Here is an 18830-nt window from a genome sequence, read left to right on the forward strand (position 1 = left end):
GCTTGCAAAAGTTTGGACCTGAATTGCGTGTGTGCGTGTGTTTGTGCCCCCCCCCCCCAGCCCTCAGTGCGCCCTACATATAAAGCAGTCCAGTCCAATGTTAACACCAGCTGCTGTCTGTATCTCTAATTATAGCCTCTTCGGTGCAGGCTCCCAGGGCGAGACTGGGGGTCAGGTTACTCCTTCCCACTGCTCTCTCACACAGGCACACACACCCTCACTTAAACCGGGGCCTCAAAAAACAGGTTCGGACGGGGCTTAAGGACTCACATGGGGTGAGTCGACTGGATATTTATTCGCTTATTTACTCTTCACTTTGACCTCTGTTTGACAGGCGGAGCGCTTACAAAGAAGTATGTTTCCCCTCGAGGAAGTGCTGAGAGAATGAGAAGTTTAACGCTCTCAGCACTTTCTTTCTGAAGTTGTTGTCAAGGACGCAAAGTGAACTGGTCTCCTGTTGTGTTAGAACTACTGGTGCTGCAGTTATCGGACGACCCACCAATCGTTTAAAACTGTCAAATCACATCAAAGCAGGCGATGAAGTAACACAAAACCAGCAGTAGCACCACCTCATTCATTTCACAGGTGTAAGGGAGCCGCCTTGGTATTTTGCAGAGACTGGGTCAGTATGGCAGGTAAGGCAGGGAGTCCTGGGCCTCTCAGAGGAGGGAGCGCTGGTGTAGCATCAGCTGTTAGCTGCCTCTGGCTGCCTCCATCATTATATCATGATTAATACGCTCAGTGTTTCCGAAGCACACAGCACAGGAGACTTTTCAGCCTTCATCTCTTCGCTGTATTCTTTCCTCCTCTCTCTTTCTCCTCTCCATCTCTTGATCGTTTGCACCTGTACGCTCTGTTTTCTTTCTCTGCACTCCTCACCTTCTGAAATCTCCTCTCCCCTCCCTCCACTTGCTCCACCTCTCTATTTTGGACCCTCAGAGGGGGCAGGGTGACTCTCAGTAGGTCAACCCTTCTCCTCTCTCTCGCTGTCTGTCTCACTCTCTCCGGCATTTAACCAGCTAGAAACCGAATCCCGGAAACTTCGACGCCGGAGTTTTTTGGACGCAAACCGAAACCTTCAAGAAGAACTTCGAAATTAACGGAACAGTAGCAAAAAGCAAAGAACTGTTGTGAATTTCCTTCCTTTTCCATCTGTGGGGAAGGTTTTAGTGTATTTTTAGACCTGCTGTGATCCAGCTTAACACAATTGCTGTGTGGTTTTTTCGAGGCCGGATTTGAGTGTTGCCTCCATCGTCTTTTTCTCACAATCAGCTGGGGCCGAAAAGGATTTAACGAAGGAGTTACATGCTTGTTTCTATGGTAACGCTGCATTACCCGAGCCATTGAAGGACTGAAGGTTATCGCTGAACATCCAGCAATCTCAAAAGTCCAAGGTGCTGTAAAAAAATCCTTTTTTTCTGTCTAAATTTGCTCATAATGATCTGATACTGATGTTGCTGTAAAAGGAGGTCTGTGCACGGTTATTCTTTCTCATGCTGATTACTACTAAAGGCTAGCTGCTACTGACTGTACACTACCAAACTTTAGAAGGTGGAAAACTACAACTTTAGTGGTGTTCAATGAATTTTAGTGCTACAGAATAATGACATTTTGTGTTTTGTTTGTTTTTTTAACCTGACCAAGCAGTTTCTGCGCCTAAACCTCAGCAAACTGTGACCATTTCACAACGCTGGTGCTCCCCAGAGGTCGCACACTGTATGTGGTTTTGGGACTCATTGGCAATCGACCTGTTGTGCAGTCGTTCAGGAATGAGGACATGTTGACACCTTCCTGAAGTCACATTCACTCACATGAATCACATTCACTGAATAGAAATGTCCAGGAAAAAAAGAGAGAAATAAACACATTTTCACATGCTTCCTTTCATGACTAAATGCCACGCTGCAGCCACTCGCAGGTATAATGATGCACTTTGTGTGGCTGCTTGACGTCTTGTTCGTGATTTTTTAAAGCGATGAGATGAAAAGGTAGTCAACTCCCGCACACTGTCAACGTGAACGTTATTGAAAAAGCAACATTTTTGCTCATAGGTCCACCACCTTTTTGGCTTGTGCCCCCCTTAAAATGAAGCAGCATGTCGTGCCCCTTTAACGTAGATTGGGGTCTGAGTGGATGTGAGGTACAGTTTGAGAAGTTTGTTTCATGTGAGGGAGCTTCAGAGGCCCGAAGAGTTGAAGTCTTCACTATGATATACTTTCCTCTTTTTTCCCTTATATCATCCTGGGATCTCTGTGATGTGTCTTGGGATCCCCCGGGGGGTCCAGTCCCCCTGGTTGGGAAGAACTGCATTTAAAAATATTTGCTTTGATGTTGAAATAATCAGTTACCTTTTTCCTCCCTCGTTTTTCTTTTTTCACACTCCTCACAGCGCCATCATGTAATTGCTGAAAATGCAACCAAGAGGAATGTTTGACTTGTCTGAATCCCTGCTGTCGTCGTCCCTGCACATAAGCTGAATTTAACACATATGACAAGACACTGAGTTTCTGACAAATGAAACCTTCAGTCAGTTTATTCTGTTAGAGGAAATGTGTTATGCTTCTGGGCTTTTACTCTAACTTCATGCCAGGCTGATGTGATACAATCAGATAATGATTAGTGGTTTAAGATGTATTTTTTCCCCTTTACTGCTATATTATCATACTTGACATTATTATATTGATGCATCAATGTGTAAGCAGCATTTTGCTGCTGTAGCTGATCAACATGGAGTTTTAACTACTGTTTATTGAGTTTTTAGCCTCCATAGGGGAGGGGTGAGGCAAGGGGTAATTAGTTGGTTGCATTCTGCAACCTCACCACTAGATGCCACTAAATCTTACACACCGGATCTATAACAATGTGTTGTGTTTTATAAGCTTACATATTTGATGTAAAATGTTATTCTGAAAAGTAACTAGTTAATTCAAGCTGTCAGATAAAAGTAGTGGACTAAAAAGTGCAATATTTCCCACTGACACATTGAACAGAAGTAGACTGAAAATAATCTAAAAATGTCTCAAAAGTGTACGTATGTGCAGTACTTACATGTACTTAGTTACTTCCTACCTCTGGTAAAAATACCTTAACAAGATTACGTTAAAAGCAGCACTGTGCTTATTTATCTTAAAGTTGGTGTTCTCATGAAAAGGGGCAATGCAGACTTGTTAAAAGGGGGATGACTCACACTCTTGTAAGTGCCGTTGTCGCCTTTCATTCGCCCTCAAATGGCGCCCGGCAGCCTGCACGCACATTGTTCTAATTCAGTTCGGCGTAGAGGAGGCAGCAGCAGCAGTTGGTGTCCTTGTTTGTGTGTGAGTATCAGATCAGCGCTTGGTGGCAACAACAGGTGGGCTGGGTCATCTGGTTCTGAGGAGAGGACAGACACATACGTAGCGTATGGGAAAAATATTTGCAGGCTGTGACTCAAACTTTGAGTCATATATTGGGCCATATAAGAGAACTACACTGTGATTACGTGGTTTGGAGAAGAGTGGTGAAGTGGATGATTGCACAGTGCGGCTTTTTGTCTGATCTCTCTGCTGCAGGACATTTAGACTGTGCTCCAACCCTCTGTCATTGTAACATCGTGACCGTTTTACCTGCCGCGGATCAATACGCCAGCCCGGCCAGCCGCTGCCTGGGCCTCGCCGGATCAATGGTCAGCTTTTATATCGCACTCACGGGCACTGTCAGCTCTACACGTGAGGTGACACACACGCAGGCACGCACGCCAGCTGTTGTTCACCAGATCGATGGTTAGCTTTCTTGAATCAGGCGTACACACAAATGCACATTCTAGTGTGTGTGGGCAGAATTATGTTAAATTGATTTTGTAGTTTGTTATCTGAATGCAGCAACAGAAAGGTCAGCCTGAGAGCAGCTGCTGAGTCAAAACACATCAATTCTCCACATTATACAACCGTCCTGGATAACCTATATACACTCTACTGTCGATAGATAGATAGATAGATAATTGAATACAGTTTGTACTATATACTAATCTTTAGTAGTGTTTTTTGAAGGTGTTGTGAATTTAACTTTACCAGTGGAAAAAAAAAGTTAATCCAACAATTTAATACTTTAATTTTGCTGGAGATGTCTACCATCATTTGTATTTTTTTCAAATGGTGCACAAATAGCCCACAAAATCTATGCACACGTTCATTAGGGAATTATACTGATTAAAATGTACTATATGATTAGTGTAGTATGGAATTTGGACACAGGCATTTACCAGGCAGGGAAAATAAATGGACTCAGCGTGGGAGCGTGGAGGCGGATGGAGGGTTTAATAGGGATCCATCATCGATGTTTCGCCCCCGAACTGGTGAATGCGGCCGTGCCAAAGTGATCCCGCCTTTTGCATCAAGTTCTAATACTTGTTGCTGCATTCGCTGTTTCATAGTCTTGTGCACTCAAGCTCTCCTTCTTCTGGGTTTGAGTGCACAGGCCACATAAAAAGCTGTAAAGTGGCCAATTAACTCAAGTGATTGGTTTTAACTCGCAAGGCGAAGCATATATATTGAGGGGGAAAGCAATGAAATGTGCCTTGAGGTACATGTATGATATAATGAGGAGACAGGGGAGCATTGTCACCCATCTACACTCTGCATTAGAGTCCAAACTGCCACCTAATAGTGTCAACGAGAGCGTCATGACGGGTGGTGTTAAATGCCTCAGCTGGACCAGCACAGAGCTCACAGGACTCACGTGGATCTGCCTCCTTCGGGGCCTCATTAATAACCTTGAGAAGGGCATGTTTCTTCCAAATTAGTCAGTCCCATTTTAATTCAGATCTCCACCACAGTGTGACTATCACTTTATATTTGCAGATAAGTGGTGTGAGAGGCAGGCGGTGAGACAGAGGGAAAAATAAATCATCTGAGGCGTTCATCGCAGCACGCTACATAATGAACACAAACAGCCTAACGCGGGAGCGTAATCATGTTATGGCACACGGCCCCGCCGCCATACAGTGATGAAAACTTTCTTCAGAGAAGTAATTTGTCTTGTAGAGCAGATTTTTCAAAGTGAGATGGAATTTAATCTCCTCATCCCCTCTGGCAATATCTGTGTCTCTCTCTCTCCCCCCATATCTGTCATTCTCATCCTCACACAAAGAAAAACAGAACATACTTGAATGATTCACCAACATCCATGTGAAAACAACAGCTGCTGTGTGCATTAATCATAAGAACGGGGGGACATGAATGCAACAGGCTTGAATGTTGCACAAAGTGGAGATATTACTCATATCAGTGACAGATTTCCGTTGCACAAATTGGGCTCTGTGGTGAATTCAAGGTGGTGAGTGTCAGAATCACGCCATATGATCCTCATGATCCGATGCCATCCTGGATTGAAGCCCTGCGCTGCACTCATTCGAAGGCCTCAAGGCGAAGTGAACCTTCCACCCCAACAAAATTCCCCAAATTTTCTAGGTTATTCAGAATTTTTTTGTTTTCTACCACCAATTTTGCACCGAGGCCAGACTGCACTCTACATCTCATCATAATCTTCTAAAGCAGATGCTAATTGCGTCGCAATCTTGTTTGTATTGATGGTTATAGATACCGACTGTTTTAAAGGTGAGGTCAGCATTTCCAGAGACCTTAAACAAAACTGCCGTGTCAGCGAAAAGGGTTACACAAGATGGTGCTGTCATCAGAATTAAAAGGGCATATTGCCTGATCTCGAGAGTACACACTCTCACACATACTCCCTGACTTTAAAGCTGCTTTAATTAATATTTTATGCAAACAAATCTAATAACGGCTTGTGTGTGAAAGGGGTTGCTCCAAGTGACAAACCCACAGGAAGCTATCGCCTGACTCTGCAGCTCCTCACAGCTGTCCTTCCAACTGGTTTTCCTGCCGACGACATAACTGTTGGGGACAGCTCTTGACCCTCTCGCAAGCCTCGTTTTAAAACGCAACAGGCAGCTGATTTCGGCTAAAAAGCCTCCCCACTGTAAACCACCTGCCCGGCACCAAGCAGCAGACGCAGATAACAACCAGCTGGTGAACACAGTGGAGCATTTAGCAGATATTCTCCCCAGGAGTCGCTAACTCCTGAGACACACGGGAGGAGTCAGAGCGAAAAAGGAGAGTGAATATTGGACTCACATCTATCAGCTTACCAGAATTGGGTTGCCAAATGAATGCTAATTGGTTGCTTGCATATGCTATGTGTGCAAATGAGCTACTGTTTGTGAGTTTGCCATATGAACTTAAAAGGTAATGTCAATGTTGTGTTTACAGCTTGTTTTTTGCTGTAAACACAGTGGCAAAAAAAGGGCTTTAAAGGGGCGCTGGACCAGTTTTACATATGCAGGCCAGTGCGCTAGCCACCGGGAGTCTGAGAAAGCATCTGTGATGATCAGAGTTATCTGGGCTTGGAGAAGTTTATAACAGAAAGCCACGTTTGGAAGGCAGAGATTAAAGGAAGCTGCAGTTTCCACGCACGGAGGATTTAATGAAACAACGTCACAGTTTGCACAAAGGGGATCCACTGCTTTTTGATGGCCGACTTTGGAGCCTGACAAAAAGTTCTGCATATTTCAGCCTCTGCTGCAGTTTTTTATTTTGTCAGTCTTTTTTAAAACCCATCTCTTGTGAGTCCTTGCATCTTTATGGAGGTGGAATACTAAATCACAGCGCTTTAAAGGTATAATATGTGAAGTTTCTGCATCAAAATGACGAAAAACGACTAGATCTGTGTTATTCATTTTGTTAAGTTGTGTGTTTACATTATCCCAAAGGTTTCCGACAATGCTCAAACCCAGAAAAATCCATAATTTTGTCAAAGGTAATGCTGCTTTTCATACATTTACTTAAGAGAATGTGACGAGATGTAATAAATCTTTAATACATTACCTCGTCCATGGTTGTTTAACAATGAGGACAACAACTCCCATGATCCCGCGCTTCTTCACAACATCATCAAACTACATCGTTTGATCAAGAGACCCCCTAGTGGCAGGAATTACACACACTATCAGCTAGTTTTCTCCCCGTCTCTGTCATAGTAATGTCCTCCTCTTACTAACTTCTCTCTCCACTCTCAGCTCTCCTCAGCAATGACCAGCCAAGCTAACGGCGGGGAGGCGGTCCCTCCGGCTCGGACCAATCAGAGGACATTTTTGGATGATGTCATTTTGACCTTTAGCTCGCCGATGGCCTGGCTGCTGGTCGTGGCTCTGATCCTCACGTGGTCAGGAGTCGCCATCGTTCTCTTCGATCTGCTTGACTATAAAACTCTGGCAGGTAACAGGAGGCTTTGTCCATCACTCGTTTTTATTCTCATTTGAATCTTTATTTAGACTTTTGCTGCATTTTAAATGAAAAATTCAACAATGCTCATTCCATTGTGATTATAATGTGTTTGTCATGTGTTATTATACCTTGTGACACTTTCCTTCAATTCATTTACACCCATTTATTCGCACATCGCTGACACATCCATGTTTCATCCAGACGTTTCTCAACAAGGCATTTTTGAAGCAGACTTCAAAAGTGGACGCGCTCTCACGAAGGTCGTCATTTTCAACGACGTCTGTGTGTCAAGTTCGGGGACGCGCGGCGTCTTTTCAACACGTGTTAATAACAATCGTCTGTGCACACATGGCGCGTCCTGTGTTGCCCTGCACTTGACACATGGACGTCTGGAAAATGACACACTGTTTTTAGAAGTTCATTCTCTCACACTGACACGATCACCTCGACTCTAACGTCAATTAGTCCACCAGTTGACAGTTTATGTACCAGTGTAGTGATACAGCTGTGTACATAATGAGCTCTGTCCTGCTCATTTTCACTTAAATGCCTCACTCATACACTTGTGGAATGGATTGAAAGGTCATTTCCTGGTGTTACCATGCACACCATCAAGACATCTAGCAATTTAAAGTCCTGATTTCTCTGCTTTACACACACTTCTTTTAAATTTGACACATTCCTGCCTGCTGCTGCGCTACAGTAACTGAGAGCAGCTTTGTTTCCTCATGTATCTTTAATCCCGTTATCTCCAGCTCACGACTTAATTGTCCTGCCTGATCTAATTTCTTTTCTGTGATCACGCTTTAATTACTTCATTGTCAGGAGATAACGGAAAATGAATTTCCCTGAGAACGCTACTGTGTCGCTGATTGATTAAAGTAAATGCAGCAGTAAAGATCTCTCCTTCAAACATGTTCAGTTCAGCTTAAGACTGGCTGTTCACCGTGATCAGGCTTACGAGGCTCTGCACATCCATTAATTTATGTCTTGAGATAATGAGAGACGTCTGATTGCGGCGTAACAGGAGGAATCAAGAAAGAGCAACCGTGCCATGCTCTGCGGCGTGTTGTCTTATTTTTGTAAAAATGGAATCTGGGTTGTTAACCACCCCAGAAATCAAAACACTGAGGAAAAAAATGTGAATGTCATTCAACTCCAGTTATAACTTCACATTGAAAGCAAACGTTTGACAGTTTGGGAAGTGATGTGCACTTAATTAAGTCTACAATACAGCCAGAAGTTAGCTTAGCTTAGCATAAAGGCTGGATGCAGGGGGAAACAGCTAGCCTGGCTCTGTATGAAGGTAGAAAAATCCACCTTAAGTGCTCTGATTGATATAACAAACCTGTCAGTTTTAATCTGTACAAACCAAAGGGTAATATTGGTAACTTGGCATTTAACATTGGGTGACGTGCACCTGCGTAACCACAGATTTACGCAGCTGATTTGTTCCGCTCAACATTCAGAGTTAAACTGACTCATGCAAACAGCGAGAATGAGCACAGCAACCGTGAGTGGGTGCCAAAGCTTTGGTTGCATCCCATAGGTCATACGGGCCGCCACTGCTTCAGGCCTGAATGTTTTGAGCCTACCCTAAACATTCCTGGTCCTCAAAGTGGTAATTTAATGTCACGGAGCGTAACTCAATGCAGAGCATCACAGGAAGGGGGAGAATATTTAGCTGCACGTAACATTACTTATACGATCAGTAAAGTTATTGCCTGAATCTTACAGGTGTCACTGAATGTATCCTGGATTTCATAGAAACATAATATATTTATATAATATGTTAATTAGTGGGCTCTGCAGGTGCTGGTATGATACCAGGCTAGCTGTTCCCCCCTGCAATCTTTATGCTAAGCAAAGCCAACCAACTGCAAGTTGTAGCTTCCTATATAACATAGGCGTACACACGTGAAAATGGCTTGAATCTATTCTAACACTCAGCAACAAACTCAATGTTAATTTCCCAAAATGTTAAACTTTTTCTTTAAATTCCCAGAAACTGCAATGAGATGTACAACATCAGAACACTGTGCACTACAACACCAATTTCAACAGTATTGGTTTAATTAAATTACAATTAATATATTAGTGTGCATGGTCATTGCATTTAAAGTACAGACTATTGATGCTGATGTGGGAATTAACATTGTTTCAGTTATACAGTGAGTATTAGAGTGAAGTTGAATCAGAATAACGCTACTAAACCAAGTGTTTAGTATAATGAACTGAATCTGTGTTACTTTCAATGGTGACATTATCTTACATGATTGCATTTTCAGAGTTTTTCATTATTTTGTAGTAGTTTACTTTTTAATGCATTTTCGAATAATTTACCAGACGTTGCCTGAAAAATAAAGGTTAAATTCATACGCTCAGGGTGAATTCATTGCATTCGATTGCTAGCACATCAGCTAAACATGCCAAAAATTGTGAAATTGGTCGACAGACAAGCTTTCAACACACACTGTGTGGAGAATAAAGCTTTCAATCTTTTGAATGCATTCCGATGTTCCCCCCATTTAGTAACTTTTTCCAGAAAATATCTTTTGAAATTATAAAGCAATTATTCAAAAACAATTCACCTGCAAACAAAAAAAAAGGATTACATGGCTGAATATGCACTTCAGTGACCTGACACAGAAAGGTCAAACTACCTCTGCTCTTCTAGCACACAACAGGAAATCAACCACTTTGATTCTGGTGTATTGATGTATTCCAGTATGCACCTAATTTACTATGATAATGACCTCTCTATCAATTCCACTCATGTCACTCCCACCATTCCCACAACTTCTACACACCACCATGTATTTGGACTATCCTACAGTCCGAGGATAGTCCTGCCTCACACATCCAACATGTTCATCTTTAACTCCTTTCCTCACTCTCCTCCTTCACCCCACCCCACCCCCAACCCTTCACCTCTTCTCCATCCTCATGCTGTCAATCACCTGCCATCCCATCCAAAGAGTACACATCATACTGTGACGACCCCGTGTGTTTATCTCCTGGTAAAAACAACAACAGCAAAAACCACTAACAGTTTGACTGCACCGCTTGCTTGTATTAGAGCGCTGCCTGACATAAAATCAAGATATACATGATCCCTGTCTAGTGTGTGTCCAGTATTTCAAAAACACAGGACTCTGTATTTGACAAAGGGTAAATCAACTCTAAATCAGCTGTGTGTTGGTTGAAACTATCCATCTGCAAGAGTTTACCAGCCTCTGTCAAAAGCTAAACATCAGCTATGACCCTCATGGCTGAAGCCACTGTGCTTGAAAGTTTCAAAGAGCTTGTTTTCTGCCCACACGTTTGCTGAGATATTCAGATATTTCCCATTGAGACTGTGGGCAATTTTTACTATTTTGTGCCTTTGCTGGAAAACAGCCCGTTCTCGCTCACAACTTGTCGCATATGGACTCTTGTTCAGAACCCCGTGGTGTCACTTTTCAAGGCACTGGGTAGCCGTTTAGTGTCATTTCTCAACCTGCAGGGTAGTCCGATAGACTTTAGCCCGTTCTCACTCCAAAAGTGTCAAACGATGTTGTAAAGTCTGCATTTGGAGGACGGTGGACCCTCACCCAGAAAAAGCAGGGTTCACGTCCCTTGTGAATCTTTTCCCAAACCTAACCAAGTAGTAGAGCAATATAACAGCTTCAGTTACCCATTGGAAAGAGCTGTTAGATGGCAAGGTGAAGCTCTGAAAATATTCTAAATATGGCGTACGCTGTAACCGATATTGATTTTTTTTTTTTTTTAGGTGGGCCTATTTTAAAATGGCTTAAATACATTTTGCTGCTGACTCCAGTCTACAGCACTACATTGCTTAGCTTCCTACATCAGTACTCCAGCTGCTCCTCCAAACTGGGGGCGTGCTGTCCGGTATCTAGTTAATACAGCTTACACTCCCTATTGATATGGAAGCACCTCATACAACCCCACTTCAGAAAGACCAAACGAGACTGATTTACCCTTTGAGCATAGTTTCCTGATGCAAAACTTTCATCAGTTGATTTGATTCTTATCTTTAATTTGTCACCAGTCTGTGGACTGTCTGTAGGTGCATGACAACTCAGCACATGTGCATGCATAACTGTGGTGGACCTGCATGTGTGTTTGTGTTTCCTCTGGACCTGCAGTCCTCAGCTTCTAAGAAGCTGTGTGATACACAGCCTTATAATATAAAACGTCCAGGCACTTGGTTACCACTGTGGTATCTTCTGACAGCAGTAAATCTGAAGACCTGTTGGGATCTCAAATAGAATAATTTGTTCAATTTTGCAGGTTTATTTTCTTTTAAGCGCTGACATTGAAAAATATGTTGATGATAAGCTGATGTGGCTAACCTGATAATACAAGAGAACCTAAACAACGAAAATGGAATACAGAGTCCCTGGATGAGACTGATTCATTTTATCCCCCATATTTCATGCACTGTTATCAATAAAAGTTAAGAAATCCAGAGAGAAACCCTTCTCTCAGGGCGGAGGATCGTCCTGAGCAGAGGAGGAAATGCACATGAAAGCAGGCGTCCCCTGTACGTTGTAGTTATCTTCCATTTCCTGAAGCAAATATTTGCAAGTTGACAATGACAAAATGCTGGGCTGCATTTTTAATCACAAGCCTTTTCTGCAGCCATGACATTTCAATAAAGGCCAGTGCGTGTGAATGAAACGGCAAGGAGACATTTTCGGACAAAAAAAAAAAGAAATGCAATTCTCCCCATCGCGAGAGAGCAGAGATAGAGTTTTGTATTTGTGCGTATACAGAGAGAATAGACAAAGAAGCATCAGGAGAGGACACAGATATATAAATGTGGAGACTGAGAGCCACAAAACTGCCTCGACATACAGTAAAGAAAAATACAGTAATTCAGAAGAGATTAAGGCAGAGAGTATAGAAAACAGCTGGAAGCAAGAAAATGCAGGGACATCAGAGAGAGAAAAGGGGGAGGAGGAGAGACAAAGAAGCAGCACTGCCGACACTTTAATCAGTCACCTTATCAAAGCTTTTTTCTCTGACAGAGAGGCAGAGGCAACAAAATAAGAAATTCTTAATGTATGTGATTCTTCTTGAGGAGGAGAAGGTAGAAATGCTGCAGCCACACAGCGTTAGTGATGGAGAGTAAGTGTTGTATGTCGTGTGTTCACAATATCACTCCTATGCAAGGTCAGTGTCACTGTCACATCTGTAAGGAAAGACGTAAGTAAGGGAAGGAAGAAAGAAAGAAAGCAAGAATGAGGAAGGAAAGAAAGACAGAGAGGAAAACAGGAAGCAAGAATGAAGAAGTAAAGAAATCAAGGAAGGAAGGATGACTAAATAAGGGAAGTAGGGGAATAATGAAGAGAAAGGATGAAAGAAATGAAGAAAGACACAAAGAAAGAAAGGAAGAAAGCAAGACTGAGGAGGGAAAAGAAGGAAAGGAAAAAAGGAGCGAGGGAAGTAAGGGAATAATGAAAGAAAGGAGGAAGGAAAGAAGTGAAGAAAGACAGAAAGAAAGGAGGGAAGACAGCAAGACTGAAGAAGGAAAGAAGTAAAACATTATGAAAGAAAGCAAGGAAGGAAGGAGAATGAAAGAAATAAAAAGAAAGAACAAAAGAAAGAAACAGAAAAAAAGTACAAGAGAAAGAAGGGGAGGAAGCATGAATGGAGAGAAAAAGGGAGAATGGACAAAACAAAAAAGGAAGAAGTGGAAAAGAAAGAAAGGAAGAAGAAAGAAAGATCTAAGGAAAGACTGGGGATGAAGTGAAAAAAGCAAAGAGAAAGAAAAGAGAAAAGAAGGAAAGGATGAAATTGAGGGGGATTAAGGAAGGAAGGAAAGAAAGAAAGAACAGGGAGGATGGAGAGGAAGAAGAGGAAGAAACAAAAATGAAAAAATCAAAGCTCTGCATCATTTGCTTCTCCAGCTCAGATGCGTCTCTTCTTCTGCTTCATGCTCTTTTCTTCTGAGAGCTTTTTCAGAGCCTCCTGGTTTCTTCTTTTTATCTCTGCGGCACAATTTGTATGTTTATTCTCTTTTCTTTGCGTCTAATCATTTTGATGTGGCTGCGAAACGACACAAAACTAAGAAAGACAGAAAGAGAGAAGAGACAACATGAGAGCGAGACAGAAGACAGAGAAAATAGATTTAAAGACAGAGGGAGACGAAAAGAAAAGGGGCGTAGAGTGAATCAGAGAAAGACAGACAGAGGGTAGAGAGGCAATAAACAGAGAGTCAGCGGGGTGCAGATGCTGGCCTTCTATTCCTGGTGTCTCCTGCACTGTGTCTGGAGTGCCAATCAAAGAAATGTCAGTGCATTAATCAGCTGTTTATGAAGATCCATTATACGACTCCCTCACACTGGGCAGCAAGCAGACAGATATCGTCCTCCACCTGGGAGAGGGAAAATTACAGAGATTAATTAATGGGAGCACCTGCTGGGGCAAAGCCGTTGGAGACAGCATAGGAGAGTCTGTGTGCGAAAATACAACAAATATAACTAGAATAATTTTTCAGCTGCTTTGAAATGCCTCCAGTGCGTCATGTGGTACCAGACTTTTACCAGGGTTTGAAGTGGTACCAGTATGTGTTTTTAGCAGATGTGTTGAAACTTCAGACTTCCGGAGTGGAAACACAAAAAAGTGACACTAACACATGAAATGATCAAACTGTGTAAGGGGGGGGGGGGCTGAAATGCTGCTGAAAGTGCTGTTTGTTGCTGTGTTCTCGCTCAGCATGTCGAGAGATGAAGTCCTAACATGTTCTGCATGCTGACGTGTTTATTGTTATTATTACGATTATTGTTCTTTTTTTCATGTTTGCCATCATAGCTGCAAACCAATAAATCTGAAGCTGGCTGTGGGTGTGAGTGACAGAACATATGCAGGGTGATGAATCTTCCCTCTGTGTTCCCACCCTCTCTCTCTCTCTTTACAAACTGTATTTTATACTTCACTTCATGCTGTGTCCCCCCACAGGTCTCCCTCCTCCACCTGCCATCGCTAGGAGAGGTTTGAAGGCTAGAGGCAAGCACAGACTCATCATACATATCACTACATTCACTAATACTACATTTAATTTAGTATCTACTATTATAGTAGTTCTTTCTCTGGCAACCTGCTGTAACCAAACTGAGGCTTACAGTACCTGTATGATATATTATAGTGTCCCATCAGCTGCATCACATACGCCTTCACATGTATGTTGAGTATATAAATGCAGTAGTAAGGGTAAGGGTTCCTGATATTTTGTCAACCCCCTGTTTAATTGTTCAAGTTCATGTTTAGTTGTTAAAATAGCCAAATATTTCATAATATTTGCCCTATTCTATATTATTGTTCTGTGTCTTTATTCTATGTAGGTGGTGTTCGTCCAATAAGATCAAGCCCTGCTGCAGTCCCTGCTGATGTCACAGCTCAGGAGACCACCGATTGGCTGGAGATGATATGGACTTTTGCAGCCAGTTTGGTAGCTCCCGATGATGAGGAGGAAGGTATTCACCAGCTAACTGAAACCCTCACATGTAAGAAAACATCATCTCACACTGATTAACCATTGAATGAGGATGACGACTAACAGCTAATTTCGTGAATGAGACGCTTGCCCCACCTGGCATCTTTTTCCGGACGTGACACTGACACGAATCAAACATTTTGATATTAATATATCAGCGTGTAAATGAATTGAAGAGCAAACTGTAAATCCTGAGGGTTCTTAGTTCAGACGCTCATTAGAATCGCTGTCGTGCAGATAATAGTAATGGAGCCGTCAGAATGAAATCACATACCGACTAACAGAATTATAATGAATGCGATGCCCCTTTAACCTGCTAAATTGTGGAAATACATTAGGCATATAAAATAAATTCTCATCGTATCTTCTTCAGCCAATTATCAGAACCAGTGGTGCATTAAAAATACTGTTAATTAACTGTGGTAAAACCATGAGCACTTATTGTGTGTTTCACAATATTTCATAACACTTAATGGATGGTGTCATTCAGATGGCGAGTAGCAGAAATATGTTGGAGTTATTGTACCATGAACATAATAATCAGTTAGTTTATACTGGAAAAGGGTGCAAGGTCAGAACAACAACAGCAGACAGAAGAATAATGAAGGTTTTTTTTCATTTAAAAAGCTGTTTTCTCTGGAGCTCAGTATCCCAGTTTGCCCTCCACTAATATTCACACCTGCAGTAAGCGGGATTGATGAACGCCTCATTCTCACCTCTTGTCCTTCAGCTTTCCACTCTGAGGAGCTCTGAACAAGAGGACTTTGGAGAAGGACGAGGATGGACAAGCATGAGGAGCCGGAGAGGAGGCAAAAGAGACGAGTGTCTGACTGAAGTGGGAGAGAGGATGTAAAGAAAGAGGAGGAGGAGGATGTACAGTTTATCACGGTTATGTTTCTTTCTGTCTGTCTGTCATTTGGAATTTATTGAATAAACACTGCCCATTTGAAACGTGAGTTTGGTTTTCTTTTTAGAGTGTAATTAACATTATATCTGTTTTCTGCACACAGTTCTCTTAAATCAATAATAACAGGCATATGATCATGTGTCTCAGAGGTTTTCATACTCTTCATAAGCTGCATCCTACTATGGAGCCTCAAAAGTGACAAAGCATAGTAAAATCAGCTGAACTGTAACTTAACAAATACAGTAATAGATCAGTAAATATTGAAGTTAAATAATTAAAATGGAATGGAAAGAGAAAGGTAACGCTTCATCATTTAATTCTCTATACCTTTTTTTTCAATGCACCACATTCTCCTCACCTTTTTCAGAATCGGTAATAAGCTTAAAAAGAAAAATAGAAATCTTTCTATTTCTTTTTACATTTACGTAACAAACAGTAATGTTTATTGATGCATTCCATACATTACACTAAAATTTGGACTTGAGTCATATTCTAAATTTTTATATATTTCTTTGTTTGTTTTTTGTCACTTTAGGAGGACTTTGCATTCATCCCCTGGAGACTTCCTCTAACCTTAACAACACCACAACATGTGCAACCACAACCCTAACCATAAATGTATTGTTTTCACACAACAAGCCATGTGGCAGTCCTTCATTTCCCTTCCTTTCCATCTCCGGCCTTTCTATCTGTCTGCACGTCAGCTGGTCTGAGTTGGAAATGACCAATGGCTAACAAGCCCCCAAGTTGACACCAGGCAAATGATGAGGTACAGCAACAGCAACAACCTGCCGGGCAGAAAGACGAACACTAATGCCAGGAGGAAGCCGGCAGACAAGAGATAAGGATCAGCTTGCCTGCAGTGGGTCGCTCCAGCTTCAGACTGTGTGACTCCAGCAGGGAGCTTGATCCTTAGAAGTAGATGATGGTGGGCGACAGAGAGAAAAGACGAAACTGCAAATTCATAATTCTTCTTGAGATAAAGGGGACAGCATGACCCACAGTTAAAAGAAAACAGGACTGAATAAAGTTGGTGGGAAAAGAAGAAAAATACTCAGTAAGCCTGAGCATGAGATCACCAGCAAGATATATGAATAGCTCATACAGCCTCATTTAACCTTAGCAAGTCAACGTGAGCAATTACCAACACTATGAAGCCTTGAAATACAGAGACGGGAAAGTACTGCATCTGAAACAATGATATGTGTGCAGTTTAATCAATCAAAATAATAATGACAACAACAGATTTTAATAGATATTATGTCGCATGCACCAAGCAAAAAGCAGCAAGACACAAAAAACTATTTGCAGGTCTATCAGGGGACACACGAACACTGTAGCAGTGGAAAAGTACATTTACTCAAGTACTGAACTTAAATACGGGTTTGAGGTACTTTTACCTCTACTCCAGTATAGCTCAGAGACAGTGTACTTTACTTCACTACTATTATTTGATACCTTTAGTGACTTTGCAAAATCAGATGAATGATATAAGATAAAGATATATTAGTAAATAGGCCTACATTTTGATGCATTGTTACGGATAAAGATAAGAGTTTGTGAATCCTTGAGTGAAATTCAGGTACCTGGCAGGATATATAGTGAAAAATGAGCCCCACCTTCACCAGCTGCAACACTGAAGTAAGGAACACATTAATGCATCAATAATTATAATCCAATAATAGAATATACAGAATTTTGAAATATGCCATTCTGCATAACGAGTATATTTTGATGCTAATACTTCTGTACTTTTACTTAAGCAAAATTTTGAGTGCAGGATTTTTAAGATAAGAGAGAAAATGAGATATAGGATTTTAGGGTGTTACAGACAGCAAGCAATAGTAGCAGGAAAAATAAAGTAAACATAGAAGAGACTAAAAAATACAAAATAAAAACCGACTACATATATCTACATGTTATACAAAAGGAAAATAATAATAACAACAATATTGCAGATGGAACTTTTACTTGGAATTTTACTTGTAAGTATTTTCTTGTTGAGCAAAAATACTGCATTTTAAATTTTATGCAGGTCAAAAAAAAAAATTGTAAAGTGGGTACCATAAAAATATGCTTAAATTATCAAACTTTATGGAGCTAATTGGATCGTTATTATTGATGCAATGTATACAGTACTGTTGTAGTTGGTGGAGTTTAAACTATTATGTATACTTCTGGGTAGTTTGCTTTGTAATAGTGCATCATATGCTTACATGTAAATAGTTTGTGAAATATTGTGAAAAATAAATAAAATTGGTGAATGAAGTTGAGAAAAATAACAATATTTCCCTGTGAAATGGAGTGAAGTAAAAAATATGAATTAAGATAAAATGAAACTAGTTGTTGCAAATAGCTCAAAATATGCCTTAATGCAAGCTTAGCACTGGAGTAAATGCATGCAGTTACTTTCTACTACTGAACAAAACTAGCATGAAAACATCTGTAGCATCTGACAGTTGTGCACAAAACTGTCAATCATTTCCCAGACAAATACGTCTGCGTCTGCCTCCTCACTCCTGATAATCTTGTTGTCTGCAGCCTTGTGTGGAAACATTCGTATCATTTACCAAATGTAAATGGGATACATTAATGTTTAATTAGAATGAGCCGGCTCACAATCAGTTTTGTGGGATTGCGATTCTGGCGTAATGAAATTGTCACAAAATTAAAATGAAATTATAATGAAATCACAACTTTATTACAGCTCTAATGGAGCTTTAACCACAGTGTAGTGAACATATCAGTGTAGCAGAAAATCACGAAGGCTGTACCGGGAGTTGATTCAGTAAATTACATTGCATCATGCGTTATCATCCATTCAGATACTTTAATAGAAATCTTATCAGACATTTTCTCTCACTACACGCCACTTGTCTCATTATATAATATAATCTCATAAGAGGTAAAAGTGACAAAAAAATACACAAACCTTAGTGTCTTGTACGTCTTGATACATCCAGAGTGGTCAGATAACATCGATTAAAACCTCAAAAATCATTTGTAAAAGCAAACACTCCATCCTTTCCAACACACACTTACACCATCTCATCACTGTTTAGGTAAATGAACAGCAAATGAACACCACTTTCATTCTGCTAATGGTTTGTTTGGGAGCTGAGCAGCAGCCGGACGATGATTT

General features: G+C 41.2%; 1 protein-coding gene across 1 annotated transcript; it reads left to right on the top strand.

The window, feature by feature from the left end:
* Positions 1-258: 258 nt before the first annotated feature.
* Positions 259-15635, top strand: trdn (triadin). Its single transcript, XM_041959235.1, has 6 exons — positions 259-275; positions 7070-7268; positions 10256-10297; positions 14247-14294; positions 14630-14791; positions 15512-15635. The coding sequence occupies exons 2-6, from the start codon at positions 7082-7084 to the stop codon at positions 15532-15534; spliced, it is 462 nt and encodes a 153-aa protein (XP_041815169.1). The 5' UTR covers positions 259-275; positions 7070-7081; the 3' UTR covers positions 15535-15635.
* The last annotated feature ends 3195 nt before the right edge of the window (positions 15636-18830 follow it).

Source organism: Chelmon rostratus, chromosome 18 (assembly GCF_017976325.1).
Source record: "Chelmon rostratus isolate fCheRos1 chromosome 18, fCheRos1.pri, whole genome shotgun sequence".
Classification (NCBI taxonomy): domain Eukaryota; kingdom Metazoa; phylum Chordata; class Actinopteri; order Chaetodontiformes; family Chaetodontidae; genus Chelmon; species Chelmon rostratus.